Source organism: Puma concolor, chromosome E4, assembly GCF_028749965.1.
Source record: "Puma concolor isolate L17-30 chromosome E4, mPumCon1.1.hap2, whole genome shotgun sequence".
Lineage (NCBI taxonomy): Eukaryota > Metazoa > Chordata > Mammalia > Carnivora > Felidae > Puma > Puma concolor.
The window spans coordinates 56,492,174-56,507,567 of NC_141683.1; the positions used below are offsets into that span (position 1 = coordinate 56,492,174).

The window sequence follows — 15,394 nt, forward strand, 5'->3', positions numbered from 1 at the left end:
AGAAAAAGAATTTTCTATTGAGAAAAAGTAGTTTATATGTCAGAATCCATTATGACAAATGGGGCTTAAAAAAAATCTCACTATTCTTTATTATTCCAGAGAAATGAGAAATGTTTAACAAGGGGGAAAAAAAATGAAAATCAGTACATATTAATATATTCTTAACAAAAATGTTATAAGAATGAATTTACCTCTTAAATATGGCTGCTAATCATTGAACAGAAAATGCTTAAGATTTTATAGTGAGAATTTCATGTCATGCGAGCAGTTTTCTTTTTCCTCCCAATTCCACGTGTCATTTTTGGCTTTGTTGAAAATCTTAGACATAAACTCATTGTTTTTAATCTCTCACTTTCAAGTTTAGTGATAACTTTCTAAACTTGGCTTTGCCATATGCTAAGAATTTCTTCCCAGGGTTGTTGTGGAGTTACTTATTTTTGTCTACCTGTTAGGTCATCTTACTTTCACAAATAGAACTGAGGAAGGGAACATGTTTCATTGTTTTAATTTTGTTGTCAATTTGTATCCTTTGAAGAATAAATTTTCCATTTTCTTTTAAGTTTTCCATTTTTATAGAAATTCTCTGTTCTATAACCTGGTTTGGAAGAGCAAAGGGTCCACGAGCCACTCACTTTCCCCATACGTACACAGGACCCATTTGTGTAGCCACAGAAAGATGATCATAATGTGCATTGTGACTAGCTTTTTTTTAGCCATATCTAAATATCTAAATTGTGGTTTTGTATTTACTGGATTTCAAATCAGAAGATCAGAGGAACAGTATGCTTTTAAGGAGAAAAATGAAATTATATTTTTAAATTATATTTCTGAACGGTCCCTGTGTCACTGCCATTTTCTCGATTAACTGTAGGAAAGGCTGAGAAAAGGGATATGGGGACAGAGCACAGATCAGAGGTTGCCAATGGCTCAGGGCAGGGAGGTGAATACTGACTATAACTGGGTATGAGGGAATTTTGGAGTGATGGAAATACCTTATGTTTGGTGGTGGTGGCTGACAACTATATCTTTGTCAAAACCCATCAGAATGAACTTTAAAGGGTGAATTTTATTCTAGAGAAAGTGTATTTCAGTAAATCTGACTTTAAAAATAAGTGAACAAAATTAATCCAACAGGTGGGGAGGGAGAATTTCTACATCTTTTGGTTATCATAATGTTAATAGGCACCTGGTGTCCATGGCTTCTCTTGGTCACTCTGCTTTTCTCATAAATGTAATGCCACTAAAATGTTACCAGAAACATGTTTCAGGAACATAACAATAGCTACTTCTTGTTGCTATTTCTGATACTCCTAATGTTTCATGTGTTTATAGTAGCTGGGCATCTTTTTTTTTTTTTTATTAATGAACCATCTTTAATCAACTATCTGAGAAAGTTTGATGAAAACAAGACTTTCATTTGAATTCATCAGGAAAATCAAACCAATTTATAGCTTATGCTTGTTAGGATTAAATGAGGAATGTGACCATTTTATAGAGAAGTGACCTGAAAATATTAAGCAGCTGACTGTGGACCAATCTTAAGAGGTTTCTGCTCTTGCTAATGAATTTGGATGTAAATTTAAAAAAAAAAAAAAATTTTCTGCTCTCAACTGAGAAACTGGCACACAGAGTGCCCTTAGGCAAGCCATTTATTAAATGAGGTTATTCATGAAGAATTGAAATTATATTCCTCAGAATGGAGACAAAAAATGCCAAGAAGAGAGTAAGGGAACAAAGACCAACAGAATTCTCATATACTTTGAGTATAAGTGTCATAAAAAATGCTTTGTATATAGTGAATCAGTTGTATTAAATGCCTTTGTTATTCACCATATCCTGACACTTTTGAACAGAGTTGCTAAAATTTCATACTCTGTTAGGAAGAAGCATGAGAAATCATAGACAAATGTTCAGGCTCTTGAGGGCTTTGATTGTTAACTGTTTGCTGTGCAGTAAGTACAGCCTTGGACAAAATCCAGTCAAGCAAAACGCTTGAATTTGGGAACTCTGATTATTTACAAAAAGATGCAAATAGCCAGCAAGTTCACATGAGAAAAAATGTGAAAAGCTTTCAAGGATTGAGCCTGTTCATTGATGAGTTAGTATCATAAATAGCACTACAGATAATCTTGACTTTATTAACAAGTCAAACATTAATATCTATCTTATGCCTTTTTGTGTGTTGTAGATAAAAGCCATCATGGCATTGGTTGCTGTTACCCTTTTGCTAGTGATTATCAGTAAGTATTTACTGGACTAGTAATTTTGTGGGGGGCATTATTTGTTTTAGAGTTCATTTTAATTTCTCTTTTAACTTATTTTCAGTTGACCCAGTATGACTAATGTCAGGATTGAGTAATGACTTCTGACCCAAGTCAGGACCTCTTAACCTAGGATCTGTAGCTCTGACAGTGTTTGTAAATTGTATGTAAAGTTTTACATTTTGGCATATGTACATTTTTATGGGAGAGAATCTATATCTTTTATCAGATTCTCAAAGAGAACTTTCTACCCCCCACCCCCACCCACAAATACAGGGCTAAGCTCTTTGTTTGAGGCCAGATATGGCTACTCTTACACCCATTTTCTATTACTAACTTTAGGTATGGAAGCTTGTATTTTGTACTATGTTTGGAAGACCAATCCAGATAAATTTTCACCATATGATAGTTTTTTGTTTTGTTGCTTTTTGTTTTGGATTTGAACTTGATTTCAGGCGTTTAAGCATTAGTCTTCTCCTTTCCTTTGTATTCTTATTAAAGTCGGGTCATTTTTATTATCTCTTTTTCTCCAAAGCCTCTTTACCTATGTTTACAGGGATTTTTATGAAGATTTAGAAAGGGTCTCAAAATAACCACTTGAAAAATTCCATGGTGATACCCTTTTTAAACAGAACGGTTTGTCCCAAAGAAATATTGCTGATCCTCGTTATTCGTGGATTCTGTGTTTGGGAATTCACCCACTGGGTGACACTGATTGGTAAACCAGAAATCAGTATTGAGGTGCTTTCCCAGTCATTGGCAGCCGTGTTGAGAGCAGAGAAAAATTTGAGGCTTCTGACATGCACGTTCCCAGCTGATGTCCAATGAGGCCATGGTCTGCCTTTCTAGTTTCAGTTCATAAAATAAGTATTTAGTGCCACATTTCTCACATTTTTGTGCATCTTGTTGATTTCACTGTTCAAAGTGGCCCCCAAGTGTAGTGCCGAAGTGCTGTCCAGCCTCAGGAAGGCTGTGATGTACCCTATAGAAAATACATGTGTTAGATAAGCTTCATTTGGGCATGAGTCATATAGTGCTGTTGGCCAGGAGCTTAATGTTAATGAATCAACAATATATATTAAAAGGTATAGAAAACACAAGGTTATATATTGATTGGTTGACAGAAATGTAACCAGGAGCTTGCAAGAATTTAACCCTGCGTGTTCCCTACCAACAACGATTCAGTCAGTATTCACTGATTTGATGTTTGTGGTGACTTTATAGAAGTAGATACCAAGAATGGACCATATATTTATGGTGGATAATTTGGAAAATATGGAATAAAACATTAGTAAAACTCAACTGTAATCTTACTACACAGATAGCTGCTGTTAATATATTAAACATTCTTTTCAAAAATATCCTATGTAGTTTTTTATAAAGTGGATAATATTTATAATATTTAAATTAGCAGCTGTATGCTATGGTAATACTGCCATAATCTGTTTGATCAAAATGCCAATATTAGGGGTACCTGGCTGGCTTAGTTGGTAGAGCATATGACTCTTAGTCTTGGGGTTGTGTGAGCCCCACATTGGGTGTGAAGATTACTTAAAAATAAAATCATTTAAAAAAAAATGCCAGGGGTGCCAGTTGGTTAAGCATCCGACTCTTTTGATTTCGGCTGAGGTCATGATCTCAGGGTCGGGAGATCAAGCCTCTCAAAATAAATAAATAAATAAATAAATTTTTTAAATGGCCAATGTTAGACATTTACTTTGTTTTATGATGTTTTTGCTTATTTATTCTCATTTGTTACCTTTCATCTCAGATCATCTCGAGTTTCTTCTTCATTGCCTATTTCCAGAAGTGGACACAGCTACATTTAGGAGCACTATTAACATAGCATGTGAATCTGATTTTGATATGTTCCTTTCCCATTTCTTTCTTTTGCAGTTCTTATAGTCATGAAATACCGTACTTGATTTGGTGACAGAGATCTTCATTACGCAAGATCTGGGACAACAATAATAAAAGATTGCTGCATAATTTAAATGAAACCCATGTATATAACTTTCAAAACTTCTTTTTCAAGAAACTAAGAGGCAAGTATCACTTCAAATTGGAGCATTGAGAATGTCCAGTTATCTTCTTCCCTTCTAACAAAATGTGTCTTTAAAAATTATGTTTAAGGCAAAGATAGCCAGCCTCTATTTTGCCATATTCCAAGGATCTAATTTGAAACTGGATACTTGCCAGTTTATTGTTTGTATACATAATTAAACAGTGATGACGATACTGCAGACTGTTAGTAGAAGGACCTGCATTATCGCATCGACCTGGGGTCAGACCGGGAGTCCAGAAAGAAGCCCATGGAGAGCACCAGATCATTGTGCTAAGACACGCACCGTCGTTCCATCGGTATTTGCAAAATTCTTCACACATTACAGTTGCTTTGCGAGCAATTTCCACGTTTATGGGCGTAACAAAAGCTAAATGTTGTAAATGTTGCTGTCTTCAGCTATAACTAAAACATTCCAGTAAACCTATTTTTGACTGTATAAGGGAATGTGTAGTAATTTTTTGGCATTTGGATTATGGAACTGGAAAATTTAAACAATATGAAAAGCATAGTATGGCACCATAAAACTGGAGATAATAAAATTCTTGGAGAACATCATTGGAGTGTTTGAACATGAATAGCATGGTTCAGTCTGTTTCCAGTTAGCCTGCAATAAGGAGGGACAATCCTGATGTGAGTAAATGAAATCCACAGGTAACTTATTCCTTAATTTTGTTTTCTGTGATAGCTTCCCTCTTTAGTCCTTCTGCCAGAAGTGCTAAAAGTAGCAAAATCGTCTTAGAATTTGCTACTTTTGCATTCCTGATCATCCCCTGAGAGATGCATGTTGTACAATCAAGTGTCAAATTAGCCACCAGTAATGATTATAAAAAGCCAGGAGAGAGTTATCTATCAGTCACTAACCTAATAGCTAGAGTCATCCTTAATCTAAGACTGTTTTTACAGCAATAAACTGTATTGTTAACTTTAAAATGTGCCAACAAGTCAAAGTGAAAATACATAGTTCTCTATCAGGGAGGAAGCTTTATCATAACATTAGAGGTTCTGCAGACACTGGTGCACATGGATATGTTGACTGTATGTATGTAACTAAATCTGAGATAGGGTTAATAGAAGAAGCAGTATTTAGGAAAGAAAAATGGTCCTGTGTAGGTTTTATTTCTTTGGTCATTTTAATTCAGGATGTATGAAACACAGAATCTGTTTTTGTTTTAATTCTATAGGCTCAGTACTAAGAGGCAAAATGTTCTGTTTAAATGGAAAGAAATATGAAGGGAGGAAGCATATTAGGAGATACTCAAGGGGCACCCGAGTGGCTCAGTCGGTTAAGCGTCCAACTCGATTTCAGCTCGGTCCTGATCTCACAGTCATGAGATGGAGCCCTGCATTGGGCTCTGCACTCACATCACAGAGCCTGCTTGGGATCCTCTCTCTCTCTGTCCCTTTTTTGCACACACACTCTCTTTCTCACAAAATAAACACTAAGACAACAACAACAAAAAAGAGATACTCAAGACACCTACAAGTTACAAAGATGTAAATATAATCACTAAATTTTATAGTCCAGTAAGAATATTTTAAAAAAGGTAAAAGTCTTACATACTATAGGGTACTGTCACTGGTCTCTCTTTGTAAATGTCAATTAATGTAAATAACATAAATACTAAATCCTTTAATAAAATAGGGGATATCCAGGAAAATGAGCATCTTAGAATTTTAGTAGCTAACATAGTTCAGGAATGGAAATGTTTTAACAGAGTGGACAGAATCATTCCTAACATATGTATGTGTCTCTTTGGGATTGGAACTAGATTCATCAGTGGTTAATTTTCCATTGGTAAGGTGTAGAAATCTGGTTTCTATGTGATTATTTCTCAAAAAGAATCCACATCTCCAGTGTTGTCTTTTAATAAAGTATGCCACTCTTAAATATAAAAAATAAAATTATAAAACTATTTTAAAAAATTTTAACCTTAGAGGATTTATGTAATAGTGTATATATTAATTCTCTATGTATTTAAATACGTTGCTGCCGAAAATACTGGTGGCAGGTATGTTGCTCTCCATACTAGTGGTGGCCTGGTTCACAGTTTACCATTTTGTCTTCCTTGGTCCTGATTAATCCTGAGACTCTGAAAATAGCTGGCATGTTTATGACTTTATTGTGGTAATCTTAGACACGTGAGCCTTTTTAAAATCAAAAACAGAAGAGAAATAATGTTGTTCAAATTGATGCCAGACCTGCCTGCCTTTCTTCCCTTAATCATTCTTTTTCTCATTCAGCTCAGATCATCCTGCACTTGAAAAATGCAGTTTTACCACTATCAAAACTATCATTATTTAACAGCAACAAAAATCAACAGAAAAATTCAGGTAGCTTAATAAATACTAGTTGATACCTAGTGAAATCAGGTCATTATTTTTATAATGCCTGAATCATACCCTTATGATTTACGTGTAATTAGCAAAGTCTATCGCCCAGAAGCAATTTCGTGATTGTAATACTGATTAACTCCCTCTGATTATAACCCAGTGTTACCTGTGGTCTTTGGCTTCTCTATACTGATAAAGCTCACTGGAAGTTGCACTTAGAGTTCATGAACTTGGGGGTTCCTTGACGAGAAGAAAGTTGAATATTGGAAATGGAACATTACCTAAAATGGAAGAAGAATAATTAGTATACATCAGATATAGAAATACATTGTGTTAGCTCTCCTGTGGACCACTTATTACGTTCTTACTGTACAATCACTCTGCATTAGAAAATCATTTTTATAGCAAAAATTGACATCTTTCAATTCTGTATAGCATATGGATTTCCTGAAAATTATACTTGTATAGATTAAGGAAGCCACAATAAAAAGACATAGAAATTTCTCACTGTCAGTACACTCTTCAACATGGTTGATGCTTTGTCAGTGTTGTTGCCCACACTTAACTCTACATCTGTATGTGTATACACTGATTAGAAGATATGCACGAAATAGGGGTGCCTGGGTGGCTTAGTCTGTTAAACGTCTGACTTCGGCTCAGGTCCTGATCGCACAGTTCATGAGTTTGAGACCCGCGTCGGGCTCTGTGCTGACAGCTCGAGCCTGGAGCCTGCTTTGGATTCTGTGTCTCCCTCTCTCTCTGCCCCTCCCCCACTCATGCTCTGTCTCTCTCAAAAATAACCACTATTTTTTTAAGAAAGATATTCGGGAAATAGTTTTTCATGTTGAGAAGGGATGCCGTTAGAAGAGGTCCTTAATTGTATGGAGTCAGAGTATCACTAGGTCAAGGAGAGCTACCTGCTGTTTTACTAGTCTAATTTTGTGTTTTGACATGGAGATGTGATTGAAGTCCATTTTTCTGCGAGTGTGGAGTAAGGGCAAAGTCAGTCCAAAAGCATTTATACATTTGTTGTAGAATGCATTGCATGCTTCTATTTGTGCAGGAAATTGTCACAAAGCAATGTAAAGACAGTCCTGTGGAGCTGAGATACTGTCTCAATCTGTCCACTGCTGTTTTCATGTTGTGGGCAAATGGAACCACGCTTTGGACTGATGTAGGGCTTGGGCCGTCTTTTTAAGTTTGATTTGGTCTTAACTCTTTTTCTGAAAATCAAATAGAATAAGGGATGGGGACACAAACTCTTTGGTTCCTGTTATTAGAAGAAACTGCTTAGAACAAGGCAGTAGGAATTGAAAGCATGACCGACCCATTTAAAGTGGGTAAATGTCGTGCTCGCTTCGGCAGCACATATACTAAAGTGGGTAAATGTAGCTTGTGAGAGCACAGATGATAACCATATTTCTGTGTCTCCATGGCACCCAGCACAATGCTGTGTACATGACAGTTTCTAGATCGTGTGCCTAGGAAGTCACAAAGACACCAGTGTGCTAGTGAGAGCTCCTGTAGTCCTCACTATAGAGAGGACATGATTCGCATAATAGTGGCCTTTGGACTTACCAGGAAATTAGTGCTCTTTGATAATAATTGGGTATAGAAAAATTCCAGTTTTATGGTATTCCATCAGGTTTTCATTTGAAGAAGTCTTAATGATTAGATTTCAAGGCTACAAAGTAAATTGCATATCAAAAATGTTAGTAAAATGTTAAAAATCAACCCAAAAGAAAATTCAACCACTTGATTTTTATGCTTTGGGTATGTGTCATTGTTTGAAATTCCACACTCTTATTTACCCATTTTGATAAGTGCCTTTGATGTTTTAAGATGTATGGTGGAGATGAGCAAATGTAAATGCCATGTGCCCTGGTCTCTAGCTTCTGAGTTCTTCCTCACCATTCTCACCAATGTTACACAGTTTAGGACATTGTGTTCATATCAGATCTGTATTTGTATCCCCTCCATAGTAAACAATAAACTATTTCGTAGAAAACAAAATTAAGCACTTTGGCTTATTCAGTATGTGTTACTTGTTGCCTTACCTTCAAAGCATTTAAAATAACATCTGGCTAATCACCCTGATTTAACGCATCCCAGCTTTCCAACAACAGAGTACCTGGAGGGGAAAATGAGAGACAAAGTGTTCTCTAAAAACCACGCCCAATGCACAACCTGCCGATGGAGTTCAGGAGGAATTTCTCCATGTAAAACCACAGAGTCTCAGCTGTGGTGGAATACTCACGATGTACCTCCGTCACGTCTACTTGAAAGAGAGGACGGAGGAGAAATTTCTCTCAGACGTAAATGTCCCGGTCAGAAACCCTGAGGTATCCCTCAGCCGGCCGGTCTCTAAAAGTAGAAACAACCAGAGTAGTGTTCATTCTCTTCAACCTCCCTCCACCTACACACTAAATTTACTGTTTTTAATATTCCAAAACTGTGTGGGAGGGGGGTGATATTTGGGGGCACATTGTGCCCGGAGATCTATAGTCTCCACAAGTAAAGTGCTGTAGTTAGGGAGCCGGGGAGCACCCTGGCAAGTGCATTCTGAAAATGATAGTATTTAATACACTTCAATGTGTGAGAGAACCAGTCAGGAAGGTCGTATTGGAGGACCTGAATCCAACAGCCACACTTCCAAAATGCCTATTAAGTGCTAGAAAGCACTGTGGAGCAGGTGAACATCAGCCTGCTCTTCAGCTGCTGGTATAGGAAGGGTTCCAACTAGTAGCCAACTGAGCGGGGCCACAGGCAGTGCACTTACCCATGTGCTGAGGGGACTAGCTGTCAACTGAGGAGTCTTCCAAGATGCATGCAGGGTCTGCGAGCACAATGCAACAAGGGACAGGGACAGGGTGTCCTCTTGGATCCTCCCCAGCAACCTACAAATCGGCTGTTGCTTCTTCCTTCTTAAAAACCCCAACCAGCTCTTCTCCCCACTGCCCCTGTCAGCTTCCACCTCGTCCCTTTGCTCCGCTTTCTGGCAACGGTCTTTGGGAGAATTTGCCCATATTTGCTGTGGTTCTTCACTCATTCTCTTGAACAGGACAGCTGAGCGTCTGCTTCCACCCGCCACCAAACTTACTCTTGTCAGAGCCACCATGACCTCTGCACTGCTGGACCCAGCAATTGCACTACTAGGCATTTATCCAAAGGATACAGGTATGCTGTTTCAAAGGGACACATGCACCCCAAACTTTACAGCAGCACTATCGACAATAGCCAAAGTATGGAAAGAGCCCAAATGTCCAACGATAGATGAATGGATAAAGATGTAGTGTGTGTGTGTGTGTGTGTGTACACACACACACACACACACACACACACACACAGTGGAATATTACTTGGCAATCAAAAAAGTATGAGAAGGAGAGAAAGGCTCTTGAATGCCATTACCCACTTTCTGCATTGGAAGCAAGGTCCAGTTCTAATGGAAAGAGTGGCCTCTGGGGCTGTCAACACCCCTGCTGTTGAGCTGTGATTTGGACACAAGCTCAGAATTCCACTGGGCCCAGGATACAAACAGTGATGAGGGATCGTAAGGCAGGCTGAGGGCAAAGCGCAAGCTAACAACCCCACCCCCACCATCACCACCACTGGGAGATGATTATGACATCCCTCAGGCACTCCTTGCTGCCCATCAAAGGAAAGGGGAAAACAAAGGGTTAACTGATAGAGATCACAGTCATGCAGGACCTGTGTCTCCATCAGTTTATGAATGTCTTAGTAAATTACAAGAAAAAGGGCAATCTTACCAATAGTCTAATCTCCAGAAACCTATAGACTCAGTTGCCTGGAGCCCTGCTATCACTCTCCTCTCCATAGTGATGTGGGGAACAAAGGCAAGAAGGAAATGGTAGGCAAAATTAACTTTCCTTACAACCTGCTGCCCACTGACAGATAGTTGAGGCAAATACAGAGTATAAGGTTTCTCCAGGAACTCCTTACTGCCTTAATGTCAATGCCTTACTAGAGAAAAAACAACCTTAGCTTGACAACAGCCAGGCCCCCAGTATCTTAGGAGTCCTCTTTAGCATATCAAAGTCCTTCTGGAGGCCTCCCTTTTGCCTCTACCTCCCCCAACTCCATAGTATAAACCAGTCACTCCTCACAACCCCAGTGCAGTTCTTTCTGCCCACGGGTCCTGTCCCCATGCTTTAATAAAATCACCTCTTTGCACCAAAGATGGCTCAACAATTATTTCCTGGTCATCAGCTCTGGACCCCCACACTCCACAACCCCATCAATGGGAGTTCAGGGAGACTCAAAGCAAGTGCAGGTGGAAGTGCTGTGGAAGCCAGGTAGCAGTACCAGTCATGAATGATGTATGCAAATGCATGGCAAGGCGCGGAGATCCACGCATGCCCATTTGGACTTCACTTACAAGCACAAGTTCAAAGGTAATTATTAAGGATTTCAAGACAGTGACAGGGTTTTTAACCAAGTGTAGCGCCCTTCTGAGAGCACATGGTGTGACTGCATGTGTCACGTGTGAGAAATAAGCCCACCAACCCAATCAAAGGAGGGACACAGCGATTTGGAGTACAGTGAAGTGAAGCTTTGATCAATGTTGTTGCAAGAGCAGATGTCTGATCAATAGAACAGAATAGAGAACCCAGAAATGGACCCACAAATGTAGGGCCAACTAATCTTGGACAAAGCAGGAAAGAATATCCAATGGAATAAAGACAGTCTCTTTGGCAAGTGGTGCTGGGAAAACTGGACAGCGATATGCAGAAGAATGAACCTGGACCACTTTCTCACACCAGACACAAAAATAAACTCAACATGGATGAAAGACCTAAACATAAGACAGGACACCATCAACATCCTCGAGGAGAAAGCAGGCAAAAACCTCTGACCTTGCCCGCAGCAACTTCTTACTCAACACGTCTCCAGAGGCAAGGGAAACAAAAGCAAAAATGAACTACTGGGACCTCATCAAAATAAAAACCTTCTGCACAGCGAAGGAAACAATCAGCAAAACTAAAAGGCAACTGACAGAATGGGAGAAGATATTTGCAAATGACATATCAGATAAAGGGTTAGTATCCAAAAATCTATAAAGAATTTATCAAACTCAACACCCAAAAAACAAATAATCCAGTGAAGAAATGGGCAAAAGACATGAATAGACACTTCTCCAAAGAAGACATCCAGATGGCCAACCAACACATGAAAAAATGCTCCACATCACTCAGCATCAGGGAAATACAAATCAAAACAACAATGAGATACCACCTTACACCTGTCGGAATGGCTAACATTAACAACTCAGGCAACAACAGATGTCAGCAAGATGCAGACAAAGAGGATCTCTTTTGCATTGTTGGCAGGAATGCAAACTGGTGCAGCCACTCTGGAAAACAGTATGGAGGTGCCTCAAAAAACTAAAAGTAGAACTACCCTACGACCCAGGAATTGCACTACTTGTATTTATCCAAGGGATACAGGTGCGCTATTTTGAAGGGGCACATGCATCCCCATGTTTATAGCAGCACTATCATCAATAGCCAAAGTATGGAAAGAGCCCAAATGTCCATCGATGGATGAATGGATAAAGAAGATGTGGTATATATATATATACACACACACACACACACACACACACACACACACACACAATGGAGTATTACTTGGCAATCAAAAAGAATGAAATCTTGCCATTTGCAACTACATGGATGGAACTAGAGGGTATTATGCTAAGCAAAACTAGTCAGAAGAAAGACTTCACTCATATGAGGACTTTAAGATACAAAACAGATGAATATAAGGGAAGGGAAACAAAAGTAATATAAAAACAGGGAGGGGGACAAAACATAAGAGACTCTTAAATATAGAGAACAAACTGAGGGTTACTGGAGGGGTTGTGGGAGGGGGGATGGGTTAGATGGGTAAGGGGCATGAAGGAATCCTGAAATCACTGCTGCACTATATGGTAACTAACTTGGATGTAAATTTAAAAAATTAGAACAGATGTGTGAGCGAAGGCACACTGGGGCACTCACAGCAGACAATTTATCTGCTCACATACAAGTCCCTCCCTTGCTTCCTCATTGGCTGAGTACTAAAGAGCTTACAGCCTTACCCAACCGGTCGCCTGTGTTCATGTAAGGCAAAAAGTAGTCTGATTGGAACACATGTACATTCCTTGAGGGGATGCAGAGACTTTCACTACCTCCTCCATTTGTCCTTTGGCACATGCTCAATGCAAAGCGCGTAAAAATAAGCCCGTAAACAGAGAGGGGAAGAAGAACCAGGAAGTGAAGCATCTAAGGGTTTGGGACTCCATTGTTGGGGGGGGGGGTGCGGGGTTCATACATACTTCCAATAGGTTGTAAACCTATTGTTAACTAGACAGCACAGCTTTTTATTTGGTATTTCTGAAAATGAATCATCTCCCTTAGTTCTCCCATCACACACCCGTACGAAGCCATCCCTGCTCATCCGCTATATTCTTCTGGGGCATTTATTTACATGGTATCAACATCTGTCTTTAAAGATGGAGCCCATATAAGTTTGGTAAGCTGCAGTGGTGTAGGAGGATTATCTCAGAGCCCGGCCGTTCTACTCCTCTTAATACCAGTGTCATGCTAACTTTATTTTTTTTTATGCCACTGCCCTGTTACTGATTTTATTCTCTGTTCATTAACTTTCATCTCCTTTTTTTTAAAAAAAACAATACTTTTCTCTGGCTCATGATTTCCTTGCTGCAGATAGTTTCTCATTTCTCAACCTTCTGTTTCCCTTCTAAATTGATTAATAGTCTTTGATTGGATTCAACCCTGGATCCTCACCCAAACCTGCCAAAGAGCAGGTGTTTCACATTTGCGCATTGACGATTATCTTATTTAACCCTCAGAGAAACAAATGTCCAGTAGTGACTTCCACTTGTCACTCAGTCATGTTTTCAATCGTTCAGTCACAAATATTTATTGAACACCTACTCTATACCAGGCCTCCTCTTTCTCATGTCTCCACTCACTCTTGAGATCAAGGAGGAGGAGTGATGATGATTGTCATAAATGTCAAGGCACAAGGAAATTATTACCAAATTTCCATCCCACTCCTTTGAAATCTCTTCCCATTTGTTATTGGCCATCCATCCCATACAACTGACAAACCTGTCCCCTCAATACTCTATCCATCTTGGTATGACCTGCAAGCTCAATGAAAAAAATTTTAGGGGCACCTGGGTGGTTCAGTCGGTTGAGCGTCCGTCCGACCTCAGCTCATGAAGGAGGTCATGATCTCCTGGTTTGTGAGTTTGAGCCCTGCACCGGGCTCTGTGCTGTCAGTGCTGAGCCTGCTTGGATTATCTGTCCACCTTCTCTGCCCCTCCCCTGCTCGCACACGCGCGCGCACACACACACACTCTCTCTCAAATATAAACCTTTTTTTAAAAATTAAAAAAAAAAATTTTAAGTAAACTGTATGCCCAATGTGGGGCTCGAACTCACAATCCTGAGATCATGAGTCACATGTCCAGCCAGGCACCCCTCAATGAAATTTTTTTAATACAACTCAGTCACTAGTTGAAAAGCATTGAAAGCACTAGCTTGGGCAAGGCAATATTCAAAATATTTTTAAATATTTGGGAATACTAGGCCCAGGACCAGGGTGGGGACCCTCCGGAGCTCAGGACAGTGGCTATTTGCCAAAGGGAAGGAAGTATATCAGTAATTTCAAATCAGTACAGTTATACTCACATGTACCCATGGGCTGGTATTAGCCTGGCCCAGAGAACAAGATCTTATCTATTGCCACCCCTTAGGGTCCCTCTTGCTCTCTGGGATTGGTGCAAAACCAACATTAAATCACCTCTATTAGAACGTTTGGGGCATGCCTGGGTGGCTCAGTCAGTTGAGCATCCAACTCTTGATTTTAGCTCAGGTCATGATCCCAAGGTCTTGGCATTGAGCCTGGCATCAGGCTCTGTGCTGAACGTGGAGCCTGCTTAAGATTCTCTCTCTCTCTCTCTCTCTCTCTCTCTCTCTCTCTCTTTTCCCTCTGCCCCTCTCTCCCGCTCACACGTCCTCTCTCTCTCAACATAAAAAATAATAAATAAGCAAACAAACGAGAACATCGTGAATAGTTGTACCTCAGTGCAGAAGACTGGTCCGAGTGGAGCTCTACAGCAACCTCTTGAACTCTGGCGCCTTCAGAGGAAGAGAGAAGAAGAACGAGAGGTGTGAGGAGGAAACTTGCCATCTGCCATCTCTCAGGAGCTACGAGTCTCCCCGTGTTGAGCCCAACACCCACGCTCATGAAGAGAACCTGTGGCAGAGCCATGGGTCTGTGGGAAGAAAGACCTGCGCTCACAAGTGAAGATAACTCAAGTTATCCCAGACTCACTTAGCCTAATTAGCCTAACTCACCTGCTTACCATTCTGAGTCTCCTATTGGCCTCAGGAGATCCTTGCTACTGTTCACTGCGGTTAATAAAAGTGCAGGCAATCAGCATTTATTGAGTGCCTCCTAGCCAATAACTGGTTTTTGAATCTGTATGCAAAACAGGTGTGGATTTCAAGAAATCTAAATGTAATAGGAGGAAGTTTAAAGCTTTACTTTTTCAGTGATTAGCATAAGATCTACTTTCTCTAATCTGTCCTGGAAATAAATCCTGCTTGTCTGATGGGTATGCATCACTTGGTTTTCTCACAAAACGAAATCAGTGGGAATTGGGACCGGAAAATGCCCTGTGTGAAGGAATTAAGCCTTA

General features: G+C 39.7%; 1 protein-coding gene across 2 annotated transcripts in view; it reads left to right on the top strand.

Annotated features, from left to right (window-relative positions):
* VAMP4 (vesicle associated membrane protein 4) overlaps window positions 1-8,670 on the top strand; it is a 44,300-nt gene extending 35,630 nt beyond the window's left edge. For both annotated transcript variants that reach the window (XM_086694132.1, XM_025926254.2), the window contains exons 7-8: window positions 2,189-2,240; window positions 4,158-8,670. In XM_086694132.1, coding sequence (XP_086550258.1) covers window positions 2,189-2,240; window positions 4,158-4,186 — 81 coding nt within the window. In that variant the 3' untranslated portion in view covers window positions 4,187-8,670. The remainder of the gene's footprint in view (window positions 1-2,188; window positions 2,241-4,157) is intronic.
* The last annotated feature ends 6,724 nt before the right edge of the window (window positions 8,671-15,394 follow it).